The sequence below is a fragment of the Anguilla anguilla genome, chromosome 5, assembly GCF_013347855.1.
Source record: "Anguilla anguilla isolate fAngAng1 chromosome 5, fAngAng1.pri, whole genome shotgun sequence".
NCBI lineage: Eukaryota > Metazoa > Chordata > Actinopteri > Anguilliformes > Anguillidae > Anguilla > Anguilla anguilla.
The window spans coordinates 25,175,240-25,202,392 of NC_049205.1; the positions used below are offsets into that span (position 1 = coordinate 25,175,240).

General features: G+C 38.3%; 2 protein-coding genes and 1 long non-coding RNA gene across 6 annotated transcripts in view; 1 reads left to right on the forward strand and 2 right to left on the reverse strand.

The window, feature by feature from the left end:
- The window catches only part of trip4 (thyroid hormone receptor interactor 4), a 101,671-nt gene extending 99,108 nt beyond the window's left edge, over positions 1 to 2,563 (forward strand). For all 3 annotated transcript variants that reach the window (XM_035419967.1, XM_035419968.1, XM_035419969.1), the window contains 4 exons: positions 458 to 582; positions 1,106 to 1,197; positions 1,875 to 1,977; positions 2,176 to 2,563. In XM_035419967.1, the coding sequence (XP_035275858.1) occupies positions 458 to 582; positions 1,106 to 1,197; positions 1,875 to 1,977; positions 2,176 to 2,246 (391 nt within the window). In that variant the 3' untranslated portion in view covers positions 2,247 to 2,563. The remainder of the gene's footprint in view (positions 1 to 457; positions 583 to 1,105; positions 1,198 to 1,874; positions 1,978 to 2,175) is intronic.
- Positions 2,564 to 4,350: 1,787 nt separating this feature from the next.
- LOC118228449 lies at positions 4,351 to 7,654 on the reverse strand. Its single transcript, XR_004765494.1, has 2 exons — positions 6,915 to 7,654; positions 4,351 to 6,526 (listed from the first exon to the last, which is right to left on the reverse strand). It is a non-coding gene; the product is annotated as an uncharacterized LOC118228449 (long non-coding RNA).
- A 4,829-nt stretch (positions 7,655 to 12,483) lies between these two features.
- ndufs3 (NADH:ubiquinone oxidoreductase core subunit S3) overlaps positions 12,484 to 27,153 on the reverse strand; it is a 130,165-nt gene continuing 115,495 nt past the window's right edge. The window contains exons 6-7 of one of the 2 annotated variants that reach the window (XM_035417522.1): positions 24,118 to 24,237; positions 12,484 to 15,349 (exon numbers count right to left, since the gene is read on the reverse strand). In XM_035417522.1, the coding sequence (XP_035273413.1) occupies positions 15,191 to 15,349; positions 24,118 to 24,237 (279 nt within the window). In that variant the 3' untranslated portion in view covers positions 12,484 to 15,190. The remainder of the gene's footprint in view (positions 15,350 to 24,117; positions 24,238 to 27,153) is intronic. The other variant, XM_035417523.1, reaches the window with a different exon arrangement.

Here is a 27,153-nt window from a genome sequence, read left to right on the forward strand (position 1 = left end):
TAGACAGATCCAAAGCTGACACTGAATCAATTTTGTCTTGGGTTTTTTATTTTAAAAAGCAGCATCTACAGCATCTGCCAGTTTATCCAGTGCTGTCTCCCACGCACATCTTAACTAAATACAAGATCTGTGTTGCTGCAGAATTCCTGAAGGCTTAACCAAGGTTATGGCAGATAGCAACAGTTGCCAAGCTGTGACTGGATGGCCATGAGAATAAAGGAGGGCTTGTCAATTGTGTTTCTGGAGTCGGTCAATGCTAGTTTGTTTCTGCAGTGCAGCAGCATCCGTGTTGCTGCGTTGTATTATGGTTTTATTCAATTTTATTTGTATTATGCGTTTCAAAATGGGCCAACATTTCAATGCACTTCACAGATATTCCAGGCCCTGGCCCTGAATGTTTCTGTCATTTGTTAGTTAGCATCTTTCTGCTCATGTCAGTGTTACCATGTCTCTGCAGGGTGGAGGGCAGATCATGGTACACCACTCACAGGGGTCGTCTATGGATTGCTGCTGCTGCCAAGAGACCCACCCCCCAGGAGATCAGCCATGTGGAGTACCAATACCGCCAACAGTACAGGACAGGTATTCTATAATTCACTTGTCATATTACCACCTTTTCTGCTGGGACAGATACTCCTGTAATGCATCTATCACAGTATCGCCAACTTTACAGAAACGTTACTCCCACAATGCACTTGTCACTGTACTGCCAATTCTGCAGGATGGGTGCTTTCACAATATACCTGTGACAGTACTGCCAGCTGTACAGGACAGGTACTACCAGTATTGCCAACTCCACAGGATATGCACCTGACAGTTTTTATATCTCATTACATTGCTGCAATTTTTCAGGTGCTCTTACCCAGAGTTTCTTATAGTTCCTAAACAAGTGCAATTGGTCAGAGGCCACAGTCCACTAATTCCTAGAAGGGGAATCTACAGTCCCAAGAGATACGTCAAGTGCAAGAAGTACATATTCAAGTAATTTATACAAACAATAAGCATAAACTTACGCTAGTGAGTATTAAGCATAAATTTACCCTAGTGAGTATTAAGCTAGAAAAACTGGAAACAGAAAAATAACTTAAATTTCTCTCTACCCCAGAGCTGCAGTTCCCCAGACAATACCCCACTGGCTGCTTGCTGGGGTGTGTCAGTATGACTGACTGCCTGTCCCAGGAGCAATACAAAGAACAGGTCAGTGTGCACACATGCACACAGACTTGAAAAACTGTGAAAAGGGTGGCACAGTTGTGTTTTTAATTCGATTTTTGTTGCTTGTTTTTAACTGTGGGAGTGCTTCTATTAACAAATCCTCACATACGACACAAACAGGAAGCCATTTTAGCTGTTGAGCAAACCTGAGACTGAAATACAACCAATAAACCTGTTTCAGTGTGTGCATGTATTTGTGTTTCAGCCTCTTCTCTGTTAATTATGAAGCAGTCTTAGCATCCCCAGATCCTTTGTAATCCTTCCATTTCATCCTGAGCAGAACAAAAGTAATAAAAGCAAGCTGTGACTACAGCCTGTCCATACACCTGCCCAGCACTACATTCCTTATCAACAATGAGAGCAGTCGAGATTATATTCTGCATTAAGGAGTTTGCACTGGCCTTTGTGAAATGGCCTCAGAAATAAGAAAATAGTCCCTGCAACTACAAAAGTACAAGGGGGCACATATGGGATACTCCATGCTTTACGACTTTGACCCCTCTTTTAGAGTTTAGGGACGACTACTCTGTCACTCTATCCAAAGAAATCAAAGAATGATCAATTATTTTAACATTCGTGGTATCTGTCAGCATTTTGCTGCCCATGTGCTTCTGCACATACTTTTATGTTTGTCTGACTCATATCTCTCTCTGTCTCAGTTTCATGAAACCTGTGAGGATTCCAGCTCTCCTTTTATGTTCATCTGTTCTCAGCCACAAGAGTTGTTAATCAAATTTCCCATGAAGGGAAAACACAAGATATGTGAGTTCTGCTTCTGATCCTAAACATACACATTAACCTGAAGCAGACTGGGGAAATGTAGTTGTATCCTGTTCTACTCTTATGTTGTCTGATTACATTGTTATCACCCTTATATATACATAGTTCTTGGGTCAGTTGCGTGTGTATAATGTGTAAGGTGTATGTAATTTGTGTGAGATGTGCGTATGTCTGTCTCAGGGAAGTTGGACAGTCAGCTCCACCAGGGTGCGCGGAAAGGCCTGATGCCATCACCCAACTTGTGTGCCTGAGAGAGCGAGGGACCAGCCATGGCACAACAGGATTTTGGGATATTTAATCAGCTCTTGCAACAGTGCTTCACACCTGGACCTATCACTGTCATCTGCGCACACCTGGGCCAGATCAGAGTCAAAAACAGAGCCAGTCTCAACACTTGTACAACCTTGTATGTGGGCATATCCTACACCTGGCTGTAATTGGCTGCGAGTGTGTGCCCCACAGATGTGCTGAGATTTCTTTGTTGGCTGTTTTGTGTTAAATTTTAAAATAAAACAATTTTAAAATGAATTGATGAAAAATGTAAATAAATAGGAAAATGAAAGGTCAAGTTGTGTTCCTAAGAGTCAGTCTGTCAAAATCATGAATCGATAGAAATCATCTCATTAAAAAAGTAGGGTAGCTGCGTAGCAAGTTTGACTTTCTGTGCAGATGAGCTGTGTCTGGCAGCACGCTAGGGAGCTGCCTGTGCTAATCATGGGCCCCTGGTGAACAACTTTATCCTGGTTTGGCCACATTATTGATCTACCCCAGCTATGAATCAGTAGTTAGTGTCTGCTTTGTATCTCAGAGTCTGCGCTTTTCATAATCCTGGGGGCTAAACTGTGCAAGTGCGTAGAGCTTGCTGCTGGTGTGCAGAAGATCAAGCTTCTTTGCAGTTTCTCGCAGGGAATAACTGGCACAAATATGTTTACTTGGCCATTGCACATCTGAGCCTAACGCCTTCTTTGCCATATTTCTTGTAGCTTTAGTGCCTATTTTACTTACACTACAGGCCAGTGGTATTAGGCTACCTGTGGTTTAAAAAAAACTTTAGATAGACAAGATTTCAGTCAGTTTACCCTTGCACCTTCCTCCCACCCTCCATTTACAAAATCATTGAATAGACATCAATAAATCATTGAATAGATCTTATTGTAATTAAAACCAAAGGAGGCTATTTGGAGGAAAGCCGAGGATTATTTTTTAAGTAAATCTCATATTTTTTTTGTAGGTAGAAATGGAAAAATCTACTGTTATTCAATAAATGCACATATATTAACTGAATACTTCTCAACGTAAGACCTTAAGAAACTACAGGTAGCCAAATACTTTTGGCCTGTACTGTATACACATGCAAACACACACACAGTCATGAATAGGGTTTGGTACCAAAACTGGCAGCAGGCACCAGTTCCCATACAGACGGTATTGAAGCACCACAATCTAAGTAACGTTACCTACTGGACTAAATAGCAACATAGATTTTGGTGCCGTCTGTTATGCACTCACTCAGTTAACACATTAGCTAAAGATGAAAGAAGCCCACGCCTGCATGCAAAGTCTTAACATGCCGATAGGGTAACAATTTAAATGTCTGAAAAACATCTTGCATTTTTTCATGAGTGCAATTAAACAATGTAAGCTAGCTATAAAAGCAAAGGGTTTTAAAAGCAAGGAATTTTTTAATCGGTATATTAAAAGTTTAAATGGCATGCTATACGTTTTTTTAAAGAACTTAATTATTTTGTTCCGAACGTATCCAAGTCCGGCGACAAAAGGGAGCACCTCTCGGAAGATGTTTCCAGCCGGCCTGCAAGAATCAAAATGGCCAGTGTCAGAGTAAGCAAGGCGGGATTAGGATTAGGGAGAAGCTACCCCATCTACCATTAGAGATCACACTGCGAGTGTAGACATGTAGGAGCAACTGGGGGAACGCATGCACACACACACTTACCATATTTAGTATTTTGTGCCAACAGGATTACTTCCACTCTTCAGAATGTGCATAAAAGTCTGTTTATACTGACTATATAAATTGCCTCAGCACAATTTACGCTACAGCAAAAGAGAAAATGTCTGCTCTCGTAACACCGGAATCATCCAAGAAAGCCTTCACAGCCTGCAGCACGGCCACCAGGATTACGAGCCAGGCTTTCAGCACACCATAAACAATTGATACAGCAGCATGGTTAGGATATTCAAGCTTTCAGACAAGGTTTACAGACATACTTCAACAAATGGTGTCGGTACCTGTCAGACTGACAATGACTTTTTTAAAGGTCTGCTGGTGGTTTGTACTATACGATTAAATATTTTCATTTTTGTTCATTTTCAAAATCAATAGCATAAAAATGGTTTTCAACAGTGTCATCTTTATTATGTTACTTAAAATTATGGTAAAATATTTAACCAAATATAGACAAACAAACAACAAAAATGAAGTTTGTACTAATAAGGCATTTGTACTATTTACTATACTAACATTAGTTTATATCCAATACAGGGAGAAATAAAGTGGCACAAATGTGATTACCTTGGTGAAAATTCTTAAAATGAAGTTCTTTTTTTATCTTGAAATGAAATACTGAGATCCCAAAAATAAAACACTTAAAATTAGAAATGTCCAGGATCATAAACTCATTGCACACTAGTGTGCAAAAATCTGAACTACTGAACTACTAGAGATCTATAAAGCAAAATCACAATTTTTTGCTTCAACCAGTGTACCTTGGTGTCTCCAAATCTATCCAAAATATTTAAATTGTTGTGATTTACAATAATACACAAACAAATCAACTGTTTTGGCTCAAGAAACTCAATTTTGCATCATTTTCAAGTGAGAATGACAGTACAGGGGTCCAAAATATAGCCATAGCGTTTTGTCTAATAAAGCATTAAAATCTTTTATTACATTTTTCTTCCTTTTATCCAGAAGAGAATTGGTGAGGATGAGCACTGACTGGAGTGATGCCCCCCTGCCTTGCATCTGTCTTTCCAATTAATCCCACAGGTGTTGGATGGAGTTGAGGTCAGGGCTCTGTGCAGGCAGGTCAAGTTATTCCACACAATTCTTGACAAAACCATTTCTGTATGGACTCAAATGTGTGCTCAGGGGGCATAATCATGCCTGAAGGGGAAAGGGTTAGGGTTAGGGATAGGGTTAGTAACTGTCGAGAATGTGATTGTGATCTGCAGTATTAGTATTCACTTTTACTGGAACAAGGGGCCCAAACCATGAAAAACAGCCCCAGACCAAGGAGTGTCTAGATACATTTGGTCATACAGTGGCTTTAAATGTGGAATCATTCGTTCTTGTATGTACTTCCCCCCCTTTTTCTGTATGTAATGTTACGTTGCGAAAACGTCTCGGCAAGTGCTCGTCTCGTCTTTTTACCGCTAATGCAGCAGTTGAATGCATAAGACAATACTTTTGGTTATGCCGGACTATAAATCGCTATTTCAAAAGTCAAATTAGACATGTCATACATTGTTAGAAAGCTAATACTGTCAGTTACTGGGTAAAATAATAATCGATCAAGCCAAAATGTACTAAACAGAGCAACAATTCCGTAAACAGTATGTGTTGTTACCAAAGTGTCACAAATGAGTATATTTCACAAACGGATTGTCGGTCATCACTCAATCTTGAAAGCGACATCTCTACGTGCAGGTTGGTTGTATGTAGGCCTACATATTTGGTCATAGATATTTATAGTAAAATGGCCGGTTATAATTATAATTTCCCTATTTTCATCGCTGTACTGGCATTCCGTTATGCTACTGTTGGCTTTATCTCATTTATATGATGATAATAATCCACCAGATATTATGATTATTATATTGCGCAAGCTGTGGTCTGCCTGGATTGCAGGGTGGTATTTATGCAAGGTATGTGCCAAAGTGTATTTAACAGCGTATTTTGGTTGGCAATGCCGCTGCTAAAGAAAGGATTAAGCATAGCCAAGCCTCAGCCTCAACTGCTAAAAACATAGCCAAGGATGTTATAACCAATTTATAACCGTTTGAGTGCAAGTGAAGAAAAAGACTCGTCTGATTGTTATGGCACTCAGAAAGCAGAAAAGGCATCCTGGAGCAAGGGCCTGAAGCAACAGTAAAAAAATGCAAGGAGTGAAAGAGTTGACGCACAGTTGGCAAAATACAGACCATGAAATCACATAGTTTTAGCCACGATTTGCAAATGACTAGAAACGAACTAGAGAACAACTGCATCAGCTGATCTCAATTTATAGTTGATCAGAATACTCAAGAACATAGTAGAAATTACCAGGACCATTCGGAAAGGTATTGAAGCTTGCATTTTCACTTTCAAATGCGACAATTTCAAGGGGTATGAATAAATTGGACATGGCATTTTTTGTAAAAATTTCTATTGGGTCGTGAAATCAATATGAGTATGCCGAAACCCGGGAGGGGGCGGTCTTGGCGTAAGCCGAATTAGCCGTCAGCTGAATTCTCATGGTGGAGGTGCGTAGCAGTTGGCTGCGCCGGCTGGTGGAGAGAGCACATGCACCTGGGTTGCGAAAACAAACGATCGACATGAGTTGTGTGGTGGTATTTAAACTATTATATGCATAGGGTTATATACTAATCAGATCATAATCAGCATATTAACCATAACACAGAAGTCTGCCATCAAAGACAAAGGGATATGAGACGTTTTTAGCCAGATGATGTTTTTAATTCAACATGTTTGAAACTTAAGAATGATGTACAGTAGTAGATTTGTAGCCTAACATGTTATGCGTATCTTGAATACATTTAACAGTTTTTTTTCATACAATAATACTATGATTCCTTTTTTAAATTTCAATTCCAACCTTGGTAATGAAGTAATATTTTTCACCGGGTTGTCCACGTAAGAACAACACGGTAAGAACGCACGTGGCGAAGTAGCCTACCTAATATGCGCTTTTGTAGTCCATCTTCGGAACATTGTAGTTTCACCACGGCAGATCACGTCAATAACACCCGCTGTCGGATAATTACGTAGACTAGTGTAAGTGCAGTCGGATTCTCTTAGCACGACGGTTGTCTTTTCCTAAGTCCTTATAAATTATCCGTCACATCTTTCCTTGACCTCATTACGTTTTCCATCGAGGTCAAGGAAACGTGGTTAGGAAATAACATAGGACATTTTTATAAACAAAGTTGCTTCTAAATCCTTAAGTAATGAGTGGAAAAAGTCAATACCTCGCGATGTTCAATATACGAACGGCCATAACAATGGCTGCGTCCCATATTCCCTATATAGACGCTTTCATCGGACGCACGCGCGTTGCCAAGGTTATGCACTTGGCCCTAAATTAACTTCCGGTCTGTGTTTGTTTATTATTGGGTTTGTGTTTACTGGTTAATATGGCACCGATTACAAACGGAGTGAAAGTTAACCTGATGAGCAGACTGACGTTGGGCTCAGGTTGTTGTGCTGTGGGGTGCAACCTGGAACAAATGCCATTTCGAAAATTTGTAAAAATGCATTATTTAACTTTGTATCCCCATTAGGGAATTGTGAAACGAATTGCTTGAATCCCTGCTATATTATTATAGCTGGTGCTTGCCCATTGTTACTTCGTATTTTTGAGAAATAACTGGACATCATTACCTGTTAAAATGTAAGTCCTGTAAAATTACACATAAACTGTTCAAATAAATAAACCAACTTCACACATACACATTTAGTAATACTAATACAGCCTTATTTACTATATCAACTTTAAGACAAGCAACACGCTCGTAATTATCTCATTGTGACCCATTAAAGCCAATGGCGCAGACGCTGATTCATACTTTCAAACTGCTTTCCCAACGGCTATTTTGCGTCCTGCCACTTGAGTTACAACAGTGAATGTGTACGGATTCCTAGACGTGCTGATAGCGACCGCCCTTTCTCATATTAACCTCAAATACGCAAGACAGGACACTTATACAGTATGCTAGCAAATTTATGTTAAGTACAATTCATAGGGTTGTGGATACACGTCCCCTTAGCAGCCAAAAGCTAGCGCTGGACCACCTCTGACTTATTTGCTGGCACAGAAAAATTGTGAAAGTGTTGAAAAAATAACCACGGGATGACAACAAGGACATTTTTTCCTACTTAACTAGGTACAGGTTGTTACCGATATTTCACCTATTTCATATATAGTTGCAAATCAGTTAACGTTTTCCTGTCTGTCGAACAAAGGTGGTCGAATAGGTGTAGCACTGACTTTGTTTCAGGTAACAAACTCATGATAAGCGATAGCTAATAGCTAGCTGACCAGTAACAAGCCTTCAATAGTTATGAACAATTAGCTAACTAAATTGATTGTAGCTAGCTAGCTAAACGTAGCTAACAGTGTATAAATTATACACAGAAACGTCAGATCAATGCTAGTAGTAGTTGATACGCTATAGCTACGTTTTGAACGAACGTTATGATACCTGTTTCCAATGACTTGACAATGTTACATTGCCTGATCATTTTTTGTTGTGGTAACCTAGCAAGATGACCCAAACTATTAGAGCCACGATGTTTTTCCATCAATGCATGCTGTGGGGGCTGCAGCTCCTCGTTTGCCTTGGCTTAACTCGTGTACGTCAACTTGCGTTGGAAAAACTTCCACAGGACTCCGATGTAGTAAAAGATAGAACAAGTAATTTTATTCCACAGTTTGCATTATCTTCCTACAGGAGTATTCAAAGTTAAGTTCTCCAAGATCGTACTACGGTAAGAAAACCGTGTGGCTCGGTAGCTAATTGAGCTGCAACAGCACAACGTTTTTTACGAATCCAGTCCTAATTCTCTTAAAGTGACGGTAACCTACGTCACCGTTTTAACTTCACAGAGTTCTTGTATTAAAAGTATTATGCTTACATTCAACAATTAAACAAAATACATTAAACAAAATACAGACTGCGCTTCTTTATCAACTAAAAAATATATAAATGTAACTTGGCTCCCACACATGCTATACAAATAAATACCTATAGTAATTGCATTGGCTACACAATTTACCCAGCCCTAGCCCCATTTTGTGTCTCATGTAATCATCGTTTTTAAGCAATGTAATAGAAAGAGTGCACTTTTTACACAAGAATGTGCATGTAACCAGAATAGTTATGGATTATGCAAGGAATGTATGATGCTCCGCAAGGTGCAATACTGTCAACAGTTATCTGTTTCTGTCGCTTGTTTTTCTGGTAGTGTAACGTTATCGCATTTGAGTTTGGCCAAGTAACGGTTCTTTTCTTCAACTGGTAAGGCCAAATAATACTGGTTAGACATAGTTTTAACTAGCTAGTTAACGTAATTTACTTATTTATTTTGCTTGTTATCAGAAATAGTCTAGAGGGACTCTGTTGCTATTGATTGTTTGTGGAAGTCTGCCGGAAGTTAAGTTAGGGCTAGAACAACGCACATGCGCAGTAACGTTTGTTTATGTTGTTACCGTTGAAAGCGTCTTTAGAAGTGCAATTTAATTGTAACCCAAGCATACAATTTGCATTGCAATGAATTCTCAGGCACAGTAAAGAAATAAAACAAAGCTGCCTAATATAAAATCATATTTCGTTCAGTAGGCTACTTGATCAAGCAGCCTATATAGTGAAAGCTTAATTTTTTTTTTTGCACTGCCTAAGGACTATGAACAATTATTTTGTACTTGATTGGTATTATTTTTCAGTTTTTTCCATTTTTTGCTCTGCTATTCATATTGTGTTCTGTTATTCATATATTCGTGGCCATGCATACATTCTGTTGACATGTATATTTAGTTGTAATTCATATTTATTGCTGTAATTCACATATTTTGATGCTATTCATAATTTTGTTGACTAGTGAACTGAGAACGGTCGATCGTGAAGGATAAGCCAGTGAGCTGAGAATTTAGCTAGATAAAGATTAGGGGTGTGAAAAAACCCAGTGTACCGAAGAATCCTACCGAAAACAGCTGACGGTTAGTAGCCTACCGAAAATGAAAACAGGCGCACCGCGGTTCATGTATTAGCACATTATTTTATTTTAATTGAATGTAGTTTTCCATTGTAAAAAGCATGCTATAGACAGAGCATTTTCCCACAGAATATTTAATAGCCAAAGAACCAAGCACTTCCTTTCCCTATTTTTAATAAAATTCTGTTTTCGTTTCAATTTTATTCTAAACAATTTAGTTTGAAAGAATGTGTTTGATATGGCCATTTTATTTTACTAAATTTCCCTAGATGCTGATTTCTTTACCGTGACTTGTTCTAACGGTTGCTTGAAAGAGAAAGTGCTGATATACATTGGCTAAGTAGATATAGGCTATCGTTTTCTCATAAAATGTAGTCGATGAAATAGTAGCCTTGGCTAGCCTACTTTGAGACGTTTTTTTTTAAAGGCTTGTTATTTCATTGGAAATAAACAGCACACTTGACAGTGATGTTCGATTATTATCCATATTTCCATACCGTACCCACTTTCCTCACCAGCGACTCCTCATTTGCTGCAGCAATAGGAACGAACTATTGTAGTGTACTGTACTGCAAGTGTACTGTACAGTCGTTCTCGAACGATTCGGGCAAAAGTAGCTACTGTTGTGTCGTTCGCGAACGATTCGGGCAAGCGTACTGTCGTTCGCGAACGATTCGGGGCGGGCGTAGTACGTTCAGTGAAGGAATCACTGAACTGCGAACGATAGTCAGTCAGTGAACGACCAGTTCGTTTCAGGAAGTGATTCAGTACACTTCGTTCACCCAAAAGAATCGTTCGCGATTGACACAACGCTACAGTTTATTACAACAAAGATAGCGGTTGGAACAAGCGTGCGGTAGCTGCTTGTATAAATGCAAGTTGTCCATTCCATAGTTATGCCAAATCATGAATTATATTTGCATATTCGATACAAAAAAGCCACCAATTTTCGTTAGATTGCCAAGTGTAACGTCAATGGTTTTTTTTTCCGGAGAGGTGCTTACAAGCTAATCTCGGTAGCAGTGCAACTCATGCAAAACGTCATTTTCGGTCCCCGATAAAAGATTTTTGAACAGTATTGCTATACATTTGGTCGATGCCAATATTAATGAATATTTTACCGAGAATTTCATATATACATGTAGAGATTACGTTCACAAAATATTTTATGAGCGACCAAAAACAACGCCGCTTTCTTGCCACATCAGTAACGAACCCCGTTATTGTGGGACTGATATTCAAAAGATCGTAGCGGCGCAGGGTGATGACAACAGTGTCCCTAAGCAAATGTTGGTTCTGCCGCTCATGTAGTGTGCTACATATTTTCCATTATCATCTAAAAATGTTATGTTTTATTATAGTGGATTTGCCCTTAGAACAAATAAACTTTGTACGGGTGAGTGAATCCTTGTGAACCATGGAATAGTAGCCTATGGCTGCCATTTTACGAGATCCATTTTACCGCTGCACAAGGCAAACGTTAAATAGGAGTTGTCCCTTTAAGAAAAATAGGTCCCTGAGAGAAAGTGGGATGTTGGAAGTAAAGTAATAAAGGTAGGGCACATTTTTTGAATGTGTTTGGCATGGTGCAGAGTTTGTGAAGAAACTAGGATAAAATCACGCATCCTAAATTCCTGTCCGGGGCTAGAAGTGGTGAGAAGTTAAATTACCACTCTTGGAAGGAAGAGACACCAGGTGCATACTAATGCAAAGATATTGGCCAGGAAAGAACCAGGGAAATCTTCAAGCCGGGTGAGATCTTTCCTTATCTATTCTTTTTCTCCTTTTTATTGCTGGATGAAAGAATTTTTGCATTTTGTTGTAGATTTTTCCCTTTTTTGGTTTTTCCCATTTTATTTTAGATCATTTTTTTCCTTAAGACTTTCCATCCTTTGTGGATGTAAGACTTTTTAAAGGACATGGTTCAATTGTGTATATCTACGCATTGGTGCACAGTGATGCATGGTGCATTGTGTTTGGTTGTATACAATGGGTGCACATTTTCAAAAATACATTGCTTTCAAGGGTATCTATATACTGATTTGATAAGCAGTGCCCTCACACCCCATGGTTTTCTACACAGTGGCTCTTTGTATTTATTTGTAACTAGGCCGGAGTATCAGGCTGCTTGTTACAAGTCTCCAACTAAGATTTCGGGAGTGTATGGAGAACGGAGTATGGACAAACTCTCTCTATAGTAGATGAAAAGGGTGCTCTGGTGAAAAGTTCTGTACAAAAATCTGTCTATCAGACATGCTTCCAAGAGTTAACCATTAAAAAACAAATTTGAGTGGCGGGGGGTTTTTAAGTTGTGCCCATCAGGGCCCCCATATCCTCTGACAGCAACATTTTGTTCACTCCTACAGTTGAAGCCAAATTTTTACATACACCTAGGCTAAAGACAGGCAAACTCAATTTCTCATAACTCCACACATTTCATGTTACTATACATTTCCGGTGTTAAGTCAAATTAGGGTATCTACTTTATTTCCATAAGAGGTCATTTCAAAATAATAACCAAGAGACAGATTTAGTTAAGCTTATATGTGGTTTAATTGCTTAAGTTGATTCCAAACGCTTGGGGTAGGCCTCTCACAATACTTTGCCAGAATGTTTGCCCATTCCTCCTGACAGAATTGTCCTGTAACTCAGAGGGCCTCCTTGCTTGGACATGCTTTTTCAGTTCAGTCCACAAACTTTCTATGGGATTCAGGTCAGGGCTTTGTGATGGCCATTCCAATACTTCAACTTTGTTTTCTTTAAGCCATTTTGTTACAACTTTGGGGGTATACTAAGGATCATTGATCAGATTTCCATTGACTGTTTTGAGTTTAGGCTATTTGGATGCACTCACCCATGGTGAGCACCGTATTTATTTGGCTAATTCTACTTAATCAGCCAGATAAAACGTAAGTAATTTACGAGGTCATGTAAGCCATTTCCATAACAAACCGTGGCAGATGCTGAGTCTGGTTCTACTCAAAGTTTCTTCCTGTTATCACATGGAGTTTTTCCTTGCCTCTGTTGCTCTAAGGCTTACTCTTTGGGGACCGGTTCTCTGTAAAGCTGCTTTGTGACACAGCTCCTTTGTTCAAAGCGCTATACAAATAAAATTGATTGATTGATTGATCATTGTCCTACCCAGTTTTAATTTTCTCGCTGATGTCTTGAGGTGTTGCTTCAGTATTTCTAGATAATCCTCCTTCCTCAAGATGCCATCTATTTTCTGAAGTGCGCCGGTCCCTTTTCCAGTAAAACTGGAAAACTTCCACAGCCTGATGCTGCCACCCCCATGCTTCACAGTTGGGCGTGAGCTCTTTTTTCATCATATATAGCACTGATTATTATGGCCAAACAGTTCAATTTTTTCATCTGACCAGAGAACAATACAAAAGGCTGGTGATCACCTGCAAACTTTATTTTGGCTTTTTAAACTGGTTTTATGAACTGTTTGGCCACAATGGAGAGTTGTGAAAAATTGAATTTTAATTTCTTTAGTCAGGTGTATGTGAACTTTTGGCCTGAACTGATACAGGACTCAGACCTTTGGCAGGGCATCATTTAGTGTCTAGCTTTAGCTTTTTGAACTGTTCAGTCCTTAGATCTGTTCAGTTGAACTGTTCAGTCCTTAAAAGGAACTCGACATCTTTTTAGCATTGTGTTTACATGAATTTTTACTGGTCCTGTTTAAAATATCTTACTATTTTATTTTCTTAATTTAATATTTTTATATTATTTTACAGATCTTATTTCATTGCCTATTTGTTTAAGGTATCTATCTTCTAAATGTATCTGTTGAATTGACTGTGAAGCAATTTGCATTGCACCAAGGTGTATTAAATATCTATGTACATAACAGATGATTAACTGAAAAAATTGATTATTTGATTGATTAAACAATAATGTACCTCCATTGTACCTTTATTTCTGAGAATGTACCCAAAGACAGGCAAGATCACTCCAGTATATTCTGGGGCAACCTAAGGCAGGTAACAGTTACTCGACCTGTAGGCACTGTGAGCAGGTACGGTTCTCCACAACCCACCACTCCCCCATAGCAAAAATGAAAAATAATTATAATTATAATAATATAATTATAATTTATAAAATAATTATAAATGGTCTTTCACCCTTATGGCCAATCAATACCTTTTTTCTCTTTCCCGCTTTTCTTTTTAAAATAAATGTAATTCACTTATTTTTCTCTTCCTATTTCCCAGCCTGCGTAATTACCCCTCCCCACTATTTTCTGCTTTTCACATGCACACCCTAAACCTCCCATTCCATTGATTAGTACCATACAGTGAATGCTCATGACCAGTCATAAGCTTTTTTCAAAAATAAAAAAAAATGGATCAATTTTCAGCTGGCATCTCGAACTGGTCAGCTAGTGACCAACTCGGCAATTTTAACTGCCAGTTTACAACCTCCACACAGAATAAAATTATTTAAAATTTGGTAAATCTTAAAAAATGAAGATAAAATTATTATAGATAAAATATAATCTTTTAAAATATAATAAGCCAAATTTTTAGTCAGAGGCAGCAGTGTTAATATATGTTAATATATCCTCCATAAAATCATTATCATGACAAGTGAGCGAAATGTCAGTAATAGTAAAGAATCTGCACAGTAACTATTGTAACTAACAGCTTTGCTCAATAAATAACACATTCAGAATGGATTTCAGGCATTCATCAATGCACTTTAAGAGCTAGTTCCTCAGTTACATAACATTTATTTCTAATGCTAGAATAAGAATTGTTCCTCAGCTTCAACAGTGTAGTGGAGCATATTCCCTGCATTATCTCTGGTTTTGTTGTTATCAGTGCAGAAGAACTTGACTGACCTGCACAGAGCCCTGACCTCAACCCCATCCAACACCATTGGGATCAACTGGAAAGCCAACTGCCCGACCTCACTCATGCTCTTCTGGCTAAATGAACACAAATCCCTGTAGCAATGCTCGAACATCTAGCAGCAAATGGTGGGCCAACCCTATATTAAAGCCCATAATGTTGGATCTCGGGTGTTCACTTGCATTTGGCCATGTATTGGAGAAAAAAATGCAACTGAAAACCCCCCTGCAGATTATTTATCAGAAATAAAAAGAAGCCGTTTTTGATGTTAAACTTTATTTACACATTTACTGAACTGTGATCATTACTATCTTAGTAATGATGTTAATGGAAATGGAAAACAGGACAATGTCAGACATTGGGGCTATTAAGTCAACACCATCTATTGCATCTGATTTCCGGTCTCCAGCTTGGGACTGTCCTTGGGCTGGCGGTGGGCCGGGAAAACCTCCCAAGGGCTGTTCAGGTCAAATTTGCGGAACTCCTGAGACAGTTCCACAGGCTCAGCCACCACCCTCTTCACCTCATCATCATAACGCACCTGGAGAATACAGTGATAATAGTGGGTACATAGCAAAACAATGCAGAATGACTTGCATAAAGGTAACAGAAAAAAAGTAAACACTTTTAAAAAGTAAAGTCACTTTGGCACTGTAGCAGCCAATAATGTAATAACTACCGTTAATGTAATAACTGCCAATAACATAATTTTTCCGTTCTTAATGTAATAAAAGTCGATAATGTAAATAACTGACCAATAATGTAATACATTTTCTGAACCAATAACGTAATAACTTTTTGCATATAATGTAATAAGTTATTACATTATTGGCTGGTAATTACATTATTAGCTGGGGTTTTTTTTAAATCATAAAAAATGTAATAACAGGAGCCGATAATGTAATAATATAGCCTACTTATATCGCTTTAAGTTTTCTTTATTGGCTATAAAGTGTCACACTTCCATGACACTTACCCTTGTTTCCTCTTTCAAATAGTTGCTCAAAAACCTGACCACACGCGCGCGCGCACACGCACACACACACACACACACACCTACTCTCTCTCTAGGAATTATGACTATTTATTTGTTTATGGTGCTTGGTTAGACTTATCTCCAGCCATGCCTTCTACTCCTTAACCATTTGAGTACCAAATGAAGTGCGAGCACATATTTTTGCAAACACAGACAATTACTCTTATGTCATATAATATGAAATCTATACCTCTTTGAAGATACTTTGTCCACGAATACAAAGACCACCATTTCATGAAAAATGTCATCTTTAATTAAATGTATTTAAATAACTTTTTTCAAGCAAACTGTTTCAACCACACTATTATAGCTATTCAGCACTCTCTCTCTATGTATATATACCAAACCTGACTCCTGAAAGGTTACATGAAAATGTATTACCAAATCAGAATCCTTGCCCTATTGACATCCCTGGCTATTTGAATACAGTCATGACAAGCTCAACAAAGAGTCTAAAACCGAAGCAAATTATATCTATAGTTCATTCTTTTTTATTTTTGCCATTTTCTCCAATTTTAGTTGTTATACCAATTCTCTGTGTGTATCACGGTCCTGGTCGATGCGCTATCCTCTGTTGGTCTGGGGAGGGTGTAGACTACCACATGCCTCTGATACATGTAGAGTCGCCAACTGCTTCTTTTCACCTGACAGTGAGGCAGAGGTGGGAGTAAGTCACACTTGTGCAAGTCACAAGCAAGTCTCAAGTCTTAACCTTCAAGTCTCAAGCAAGTCCCATGTCACTGTGTTTAGACTCAAGCAAGTCAAGTCGAGTCACTAGTAAATGTCAAGCAAGACAAGTCAAGTCATTGCTCAGGTCAAGCAAGTCACAAGTCAAGTCACCATGAAAGAAGTGCTTAAAACAAGAGAGAAAGGGGCACAATGGCAAGCCATGTTATGAGAAAACTGCACCTGTTAGTGAGTTAGTTAGTTTCTACAACTAGGGATGGGCATGGTTAGGATTTTATCAATACCAATACCACTATTGATCCTGCTTATCAATACCAATACTTATCAATACTCTTATCGTTACTTCCTAATTTGGAGTGCAAAATACGTGTTGTTAAAAGAATTATCAGTACTACTTTTATATTAGTTTGGGCAAAAAATATTTAACAAAATAGTTCTGTTGATAAAATGAAACATATTGTTTTCTGAGACAAAACATGATGCTGGGACCAATTGGTATAGATACTGTAAATGTACTGTGTATCAAGAGAATGTTTAGTTCTTTTAAAAAGGGACGGTAAACCATCCTTTATTATTATGATAAAACTGAAAGATTACCAAAGTTATCTTTGTAGGTCATGGTATATACTATATTTTACAGTTCAGAATTTTGCATTAAGAGGTTGAAAGTTGAGCACAAGGGATAATAGTGCCAGTTTGGTTGAAGAAGTTATTTAAATACACTTGATTAAAGATTATATTTTTCATGGAAAGAAGTGGTGGTCTTTTTTATTTGAGAACACAGCATCTTCAAAGAGGTATAGATTTCATATTATACAACATAAGAGTAATTGTCTGTGTTTGCAAACGTGTGCTCCCACTTAATTTGGTACTCAAATGGCAAATGAGTATAAGGCAGGGCTGGAAATAAGTCTAACCATCAAGTTACACAAACAATTAATTCCTAGAGAGAGAGAGAGAGAGTAGGTGTGTGTGTGTGTGTGTGTTTTCTCAGAGTTAGGACTAAGATTCAGGGGTCAGGATTGGTCTGGTTTTTGAGCAGCTATTTGAAAGAAGCAACAGTAAGGGTAGGCCTAAGTGTTATGGAAGTCTGACACTTGATAATAAATAAAACTTATACGTAGTGATACAAGTATATTATTACATTATCGGCCCCTATTATTACATTTTTAATGATTTTTTTAACCCAGCTAATAATGTAATAACCAGTCAATAATCAAATAACTTATTACATTATGTGCAAAAAGTTATTACGTTATTGGTTCAGAAATTTTATTACATTATTGGTAAGTTATTACATTATCGACTTTTATTACATTAAGAACGGAAAAATTATTACATTATTGGCTGCTACAGGCACTAATATTAAATCACAACATTGGACCATTATGAGTAGCCAGTACACAGGCTTATACAGTGAGCGGCATAATGTTTGGGACAAAGACATTTTTTGATGTAGTTCTGGGGGCCTCATTCATAGAAATGTTCTTAGATTTATACTTGACCTTAGTCTTAAGGTCATTTCCGCCGGTGTGCTTATGTTCAATTCATAAAAGATACTGAGCATTTAATACGTTGCTTACGCAGGTTCTAAAGCCGGGCACCCACCGCACGCGTATCGACCGCGAGCGCACTACGCGCGTAACTGAAGCATAGTTGAAGTGCTGTTATTACAACGGCAGCGGGCGACGTCGTCTCCACCAGATGCGAACGCGTCGCGAACCGGCTGCGAAGCTCGCGCGACACAAGCGAACTGAAGCGTAGTTTTTCGCTTCTGTTCTATTTTTTCGGCTTGTCGTGCGTCACGATGGCCTGTTTATACACAGAAATATGCTCTAAAATGCTAAGTATACATGCTCTGATTTATATTTCATCCTTATATTACTGGGGGTGTGTCCCTAGTTACCTAGATATTTTATAAGCAGCTAAAAAAATACAAGCCTTTTCGTTTTTGTATTGTCCTTGCAGAAAGAAAAAAAAAAAAAAACTGGAACCTGGGGAAAAGGCAAACTTAGTTTCGCTATCTTATTTTGCGGAGGGGGTGGGGTAAATTTGAAAATACACCACAGAAAGACGTAGCCTATTGAATGACGTAGAAGTGAATGCACCGAGCAGCGGTTTGTTAGCTCGAGTGTTGGAAGGTAGTTTTTAACCAACCATTGCTCAGCCTATTTGACTTCTCCGATGTCTTCGTTCGCCGTGCTTTCAAAAAGGGCTTGTTAATAAAAATCAAATAATCCACAGAGCATTAAAAAAATCAGATTATTTAGTGGTCTTGCTGATGAAAATGCACCTATTTTATAAATGAAGTTGTAAGCAAGCCTTTATTGCACTTGTACTTCAAAGCTTCCGGTGTTCATGGCGTTGTGGTGTTCATATCCCTTCAAGATTAAACTGTTACGCTATCTTTTTCATGATTAGCTGATTTTACTAAATCTGATCCTATAAATGTTTTGACGTGAATGACAAGACAACACGGGAATTCCCAATGGTTGATTACGGATTATTTATTATTATTATGATCATTACATATTCTTCATGAAATTGGCACGCTTGTTAACCAAGCAAATAAATTAATACAGTTTGAGATTGATTATTATGCAGGCTACGTTGCGATTTAAGCTTATGGTAATTCTTGAAAGCGTTTACTTTCTCACGTATTTACATTTATTTTATTAACAACTGTAGTCTTCATGTTGACAAATGCCAATAAGAGGCTCCAAAGGCAATCAACAGGCTAGAATCAAAACTATACACTGATAGCTCTTGTATACCTGCACTAAGGAAGCAAATGAACACACCTGACTAATTAGAAACACCCGTGACGCCATTTGTCCCAAACATTATGACACCCTGAAGTGGGGCGGGAGGGGGGGCGGGGGGCTATTAATAAATTTTAAAAAGGAGAGTAATTTATACACGGTGAAATCAAAATGTATAGAAACGCCCTTAAATAAAAGCTGAGAATGTGAACATTAAGTGCATGTAAATTATTTGATTACAAATCTATATATATATATATATATATATATATATATATATATGTCTTTGTCCCAGACATTATGGTGCTCACTGTATGTGGCATACAAATTAATTCTGCCAGTGTCTAGAATTCTGTAGAAGGATTGCATAGCAAAAATATTCTTGAATGTGTCCAAATTCAGGTTTAAACTTTTTAAAGCTTGTGAATTGGAAAAAGCTAACCTTGAGATGTCTCAACTGAAGATATAAACACGGTACGATAAACGAACAAGAAACAGGAGTTTCACCCTAGGCGATAAGCTATTGGCTTTTACATAGTACAGGGCGCATTCGCTGTGCGGACGGACCAGGGCCAGACAGTCCGCAGTCGTTTGCCCTTTCATAGTCCAGTCGTACCAATGCATACCCAAGGCCCACATTTCCCACAATCTTTGCGCGTCATTTTCCTTTTCTGCCGGAAGTTACAGACTGTAAACAACATAGCGTCCTTGCCCAGCGTTGTGCTTATTTCTCTCCATGAAATGTTGTTGTTATTCTGTAAATCTTTAATCTTTATAATCCCGTTGGGATGAATCGTAGAGGTGCCTATACCTTCTGACCTCTCTCTTCAAACGTTGACTCCATGCCTGTTTTGTGTATTCCGCCTCGCAGCGTGTTTCCGGTGCCACATGCATGTCGATGTGAACCAGTTTCATACCGAGCCATGATTTGTGTGACACCGGTACACGAACGCGCCGGTCACAAAAATTGAGCTTCGCGCGGACATACCCAGGCGGAGGTATGCTGAGGTCCGCTATTTCGTCATTTTGACCGGTCCGTGTATGCTACGTCTGGACCACCAATTGGCCATTAGAGTGGACTATATATGATCGAGCGCAAGCTTGGTAATCTTAACAATCATGTTTCCAGCCCTGACCGGAGAAAGTCACAGCATTTATCACGTAAATATTTTGAAGGCTTATTGTGATCCACGCGGAAAGGTTTGAAGCCTGTTACCTTGCCCTGTGCAGTGTCATCCAATATCGCTGTCTCTCCTTTTAGGTTTGCAGAGTGAGACGAGTACAACATAATCACACCAGCTAAGTGTGTGGTAGAAGGAAAATTGAGAAACTCTGAATCACTGGGTAATCAAAGTGCCTATTTGTCCCATTTGTCAGACTCTGAATGAGGTGACATTGTTCAATTAATTGAATCCAATTGTTGTTTATTGTCTGATGTGCTAGGCTGTACTACTGGTCACTGCATGACATCGATGTGGGCGATGCACCTCCTATTAAGCAGCACGCGTATTAATGCAGTTAAGACCCCACCTACAAAAAGAAGTTGCTCACATGGCGGAGAATAGTATAGTTGAGCCTAGCTTAAATCCGCAAAGCTTTCCTTGTCTCTTGGTGAGTAGGCCCAATGGTTCATTCCGATTTTGCATGAACTATCGAAAGTCAACACCATAACAAAGCCAGACAACTACCTAGGATAGATTATTGCGCTGATAAGGTAGGCTTCGCAAAGTTAGTCAGTAAATTTGATTTACTATAAGGTTATTATCTGTGCATGCATGTGAAATCTCAGACAACTTTGTGCAGAACTCTGTGATGCCGCTCGAGGTCAGAAGTGCTCCAGCAACGTTTCAAAGACTGGTTAATACAGTTCTTTCTGGGTTGTCAGGATGTGAGGCATATCTTGATGACGTCATCATGATGTACAGTAAGACGTGCCCTGAAAACCTCTTGCAAATCGGTTCACTTCAGCAAATTTAACATTGAACCTTGCTAAGAGTTACTTTGGTCACGCCATGGTAACCCATTCACACAATGCCCCAAGTGGTCGGCCAAGATTGCTCAATTCAGACATTCTGTGATCTTGCAACCAAATTATGAGTTGAAAAAACAAACTCTGTGTTCTAGTGTTATTATTAGACGATTCAGGACAACTATGCCGAACACGGAGTTTCTAAGCACCACCATTGTTGCACTGGTCATCCATTTATAAAGCACCCCTCCCTGCAGTCTCATCTGTAACTACACCCCCCACGCATGACACACTGGACAATAGTGTCTATCTGGGCATACATGAAAACATTCTTTTACCACTAAAATTTGTTCTACGATCAGTATCTACAACTAAATATGGAATAAATATACAACCTTACCATTGGTTTTACATGTAGAGATGTCCCTTTCGAGACCGAGAGGTCATATATTGTCTTGGACAACCCGTTTGTGAAATATACTCATTTGTGACGCCAGGGTACCTTCCATAATAGCTGCGTGATTACGATGTTGTCATCCTTTGTAGTACAATCTGGCTTGATCGACAATTAATCTATACAATAGGAGACAGAATAAGCTTTCTAACGATGTATGTCTAATTTTACTTTTGGAATAGCGTTTTATAGCTCAGCATAAACAAAAGTTCTGTCTCATTATTGCTGCATTACGCATTCAGTCTGTGGTAGCAGTAAAAGGCACTGCACCAGGTGAAACTTCATCGATGACTTTCATCATTTCTTGGAAAATATTATTCTTGAGAATTTCTGAGCATGGCTAAATCATACGTTTGCTGATGGACCTAGCTGATAGTTTTCTGGAGTAAAAGGAGAGAACGACGAAACTGATTTACTGTCTCTGTCTTTATCTACTGAACACACAACATTTCGTCGTTGCTAGGTATTACTGCTCAAAATATTTCGGTTATATACGGTATTTTTGAAATTGAGAGTCTTTAAATAGGTCAGTGGTATTTTATAATGAGGATATTTCACACTGTAATGTTCGTTGGTAGTTTAGTAGTTTTTGTGATCCATGCAACAGTGATGACGCAAAAGTTGGAACATGTTGTTTTCATGTCGTCACAAATGTGGTTGTTTTCATGTCGTCCCATCCCCATACAAGAAAACATATGAGAGTTTAGAAATACATACAAGTTAATTATTGCACATTTAGGAACCGTACCACATTGTGTGACAATGTTTTTGATTTATTTTTTAATCTGATGTCAATGTTTCATCTTAAACCTTCATAAGAGGCTAATTAATTTGCTTTATAATGGACAAAAAGCATTTTATTTATTTTTGGAGAGATATTTATATGTTTCTGGACCCCTAGATATTTTAGACCACTGTACTGATGGAAAGCTTGTAATTCCCACTTTAAAATGATGCAAAGGTGAGTTTAAGTCAAAACATTGATTTGTAGCGAAATATCTGAATATGTTGTAATTTACAGCAATTCATAATTTAGACATTTTGGACAGTTTTGGAGACGCTGGGTACACTGCTTAGTTTTTGTTTCATAGATCTTTAGTAGTTCTACATATCCACCCTTAGATTTTATGAACTTGTGGTCAAGAAGATTTTGATGCCGGGTATGTATAGTTTAACATGCTGTATATATGCAATCTCTCAGTATTTCATTGCAAACTAAAAAAGAGCTAATTCATTCTTGATTTTTTGCCTAGACAATTGCATTTGTGGTACTTTATTTCTTCCAAAATTATGAATATAAACTAATTTAAGTTAGTATTGTAAATGGTACAAATGTCTTGCTTCATTTAAGCCATTTTTAAGTCTCTGTGGCATTCACATCTAGTTATAAAGTTTTAAATAGGGTACCCCCTAAATGGACAAGGATTTGCCAGATTTGTCATGTGCGCTAAAGGGTTAAGAGCCTTGCCCTTCTTCCTCCATACATAACACTGATCATTATGGCCAAACAGTTCCATTTTTGTTTCATCTGACCGGAGAATACTCCTCCAAAAGGCAAGGTCTTCGTCCTGGTGATCATCCGCAAACTTCATTCTGGCTTTATGCCTTCCTTGCGCAACAGCCATTTTGACATAGGATTCTCATAATGGTGGATTGTAGATACTTTAGTACCTGATGCCTCAAACTCTTTCACCAGCTCCTTTGTTGTTGTCTTGGGGTTCAGTTGAACCTTTCAGCCCCGAGAGTTAATTTGTGCCTTCTTCCAGAATGATGCAGTGTCTGTGTGGTCCCAAGATTTTTATATTTGCTTACAATTCTTTGTACAGATGCTTGTGGTACCTTCAGTTGTTTGGAAATTGCTCCTAAGGAGGAACCGAACTTGCAGATGTCCACAGTTTCTTTTCTGATGTCTTGGCTGCGTTGCTTGGATTATCCCATGGTATCAAGGGCAAAAAAGCAGTGGCTCTAAAGGTAGGCCCTTAAATACAGCCATAGGTGCCAATTAACTCCAAAATTAACTCCTAATTACGACAACTGGCCAATCAGAAGCTTCTAAAACGTCATTACATCAATTTTTGGAATCTTCTAGACTTCCAGACAGTCAACTTGGTATATGTAAACTTTTGACCCACTGTAATTCTGATATAGTGAATTAAAGCTGAAATAAATCTGTCTCTAATCAATAATTTTAAAATGACCTCTGTTGTGAACAAAGTAGATGCACTATTTGACTAGCCAAAAGAGATGTATGGTAACATGAAATGTGCGGAGTTGTGAAGAACTGAGTTTAAATATCTTTAGCCTAGCTGTATGTAAACATTTGGCCTCAACTTAAAGACTGGATGTCTAAGTCTAGCTATTAATTTGCCTGAGTGTCAGGTTCTCACAATTTCTCTCTTACCTCCACATATCCTGACAGAGGGAAATCCTTTCTGAATGGATGCCCTTCAAACCCATAATCAGTGAGGATCCTCCTCAAATCTGGATGGTTTGCAAAGAAAACTCCATACATGTCCCACACCTGAAAGCAAAATATACAACCAACAGATCAGCCCTGTAGAGGTGTTATATGTTTTCATAAATTGAGTGTGTATTTAATCATTTCTAAATGCTCCTCAAATGCTCTGGAACACACATCTCTGAGACAAACTCTGCAACATTCTTAAAAATCCATTCTCACCAATAACTATACAGACTTTTAGTCTTCTCAGTTGCATGTTTTTATTTGTTGTCTGCTATAACTGGCTGAGCTACTACGGCTGTGTGTTGGCAAGAATTTGGTGATACAATACGCATCACAATGCCACAATTCAAAATACTGCGATATACTACACTACTACGGCAGTGCAGTATAATGGGTAAGGAGTTGGTCTTGTAACCTAAAGGTTGCAGGTTGGAGTCCCTGCTAGTACGCTGCCATCATACCCTTGAGCAAGGTACTTCACCTGCATTGCTTCAGTACATACCCAGCTGTATAAATGGATGCAATGTAAATGTAAATGCTATGTAAGTCGCTCTGTATAAGAGCGTCTGCTAAATGCCTGTAATGTAATGTACTACACATACAGCAATAATTGCAATATTCTGTCAGTTTTGTCATTAAATTTTAGAAAAATGCTATAAGGAACAGTAAATATTTTTGATCCACCAATAAAGGTTCACACTATGTATGCCAAAGTTCCATTCAAGTTGTCAAAAGAAAAGAGTGCAACCTGCTGTATCATAAACCTAACAATTCTTTGTTTTGTGCCATGATTACAAAGCATTTGTTTATAAGGACAGAAAATATAAGAGCTTGCAGGATTTCTAGAGCATAACATATTTCATTTCATTTAAACATTTCAGATCATGCAATAGGCAGTGCTAACCTTCAAGTGGACAATAAAAGAAAATCAATTAAGATCAGAGCAACTTCCTTTTAGAAATCAGCATTTGCATTTATAAGTAGGAAATATAAGGGCTTCCAGCATTCTTCTTCAAATACATTACAAACGAATGTAGGTGAAAAATTAAAGCTAAATATGTATGCTTTAGCTTTGTGATTCATTTCTAATTGTATTCCAGATTGTATGTTTATAGGCTTGAGTAACTGCTCTAACAATCAGTCTTCTTTTAATTTATTGTGCAAACTAGTAGTATCGAAAAGTTGTCTTTGCCCATATTGTACTTTGAAAACAAGCCAACGAGCATTAGGTGACAAGTTCTTATTTTATTACTACACACTGTTTATATGAATAACCAAAATTATAAAGCAGATTGTATGTTTCCATTTGAATAAAAAATTAATAATATTGATGAGATCTTTTGGTTTCTCTCAAGCACTGCACAGGCAAGACAAAGCAACTAGATAAATCAAGTGAATTATATTAGCTAGCTGTTCTCGTCTGCAATCGCCTTTCACAACAGTGCATCTTAGGGAGCTATTTACAGCTTTAGAAAGCATCTGTTAGACTACAATTAAATTACTGAGTTACCGACCACGTTTCTATTTATTTTGGAAGTCACTTGCCTTTCTCCTTTAAACAATACCTAGCTACTAGTACCATAACACAGAAGCTGTGGGTAGTCTGCTAGCTAGATATAATTACTCATGTTAGTACAGTGCCACCAAATGTTTGTATTGTTCGGAAAAGTTAGCTAGCTAACAGTATAACTGTTCTGCTGCCTAGCTAGCCAGACTTGATAGCTAGGTTGTGAAACAACAATTATGTAGTTAGCTTGCTAACCACAACTTCTCACTGTATTTCAGTCTTGCTACCCCGTGTACCGGCTAGCTTTTCCATAAGAAATGTATAGGCTAGCTAGCTAGCTAATATAATGTACAGTCAAGTGTTACCGAATGCTTCTACAAAAATATCGACAGCCTTATTTACTTTAACTTGCAGAAATGTTAGAAATTATATTAGAAATTTCCTTGTCACAATAAGTGCCTGGTTTTCAAACAGTTTGTTACAGTTTGTCAAACAAGCTTTCTCGGAGTGCACCATCATTGCTCTGCGTTTACCAGTTTACCATGATTCTTCGCATTTAGGTAGCCATTGCACATGCTCTGGTGCCAAAAAGCCCCATAGTCAAACATGGCAGCCTCCATGTATTGGAAGCTGTCTTCAGTTCTTGTACATCTTGATGCTAGTGCCACTGCCACTTCTGTGAGTGTACTGCGATACAGTGTTTTTGAAAATCAATCTAATTTCATAAAAGATAGTGTCAATACTCAACACTATCAATATTTTCTTACACCCCTATGATCTACTTTGTGAATTTGGTAGATCAGGGGTAACAAAGTACTGGAGAGTCACAACGTTGGTATTTGAGGTTTTCTTTCATTTAAAGCCTTGAGAACAGACTGTTAGTCTGCCTTGTGCAGTTATCATATCCTCTAAAGCTTCCTAGGTTACACTTTGAAAAATATAGAATATAGCTGCTATATGTACGTATACAAAAGCACATTAAAGTGTGTCATGTTTTCTCCAAACCATAAGAGCAGCATGCTTAGTCTTCATCTACTTTTTCTGCTACTCCTTACTTTTCCTGCCTCCAGACCCATAACTATTAATTGTTCCCATTGGTCAATATCTACTTCACCAAAATCTGTAAGGTTTAATTTTTACTGTCCATGGAACATCCCTTTGTCTGCACTCCAGTGGAGTCATAAGCCGCGTTTCCACCAAAAGTACCCGGAACTTTTAGTCCCAGGAACTACTTTTCAAGGAACTAAAAGGTTCCTTCAGCCCATGGTTGTCTGCGTTTCCACCGCGGTCTAAAGTCCTGTGAAGATTAGGCAAATTAGCCCACTGACGTATGAAAAAGCGACGTTGTCGTCGGTCCATCTGTCCTATGATTTCTTCTGTAACCCCATACTACCACCGAAGTAGCCTACATTACTTTCTAATAACTAGGACAGCCCGGAGGGGTTTATTCCACTTATATACAACGG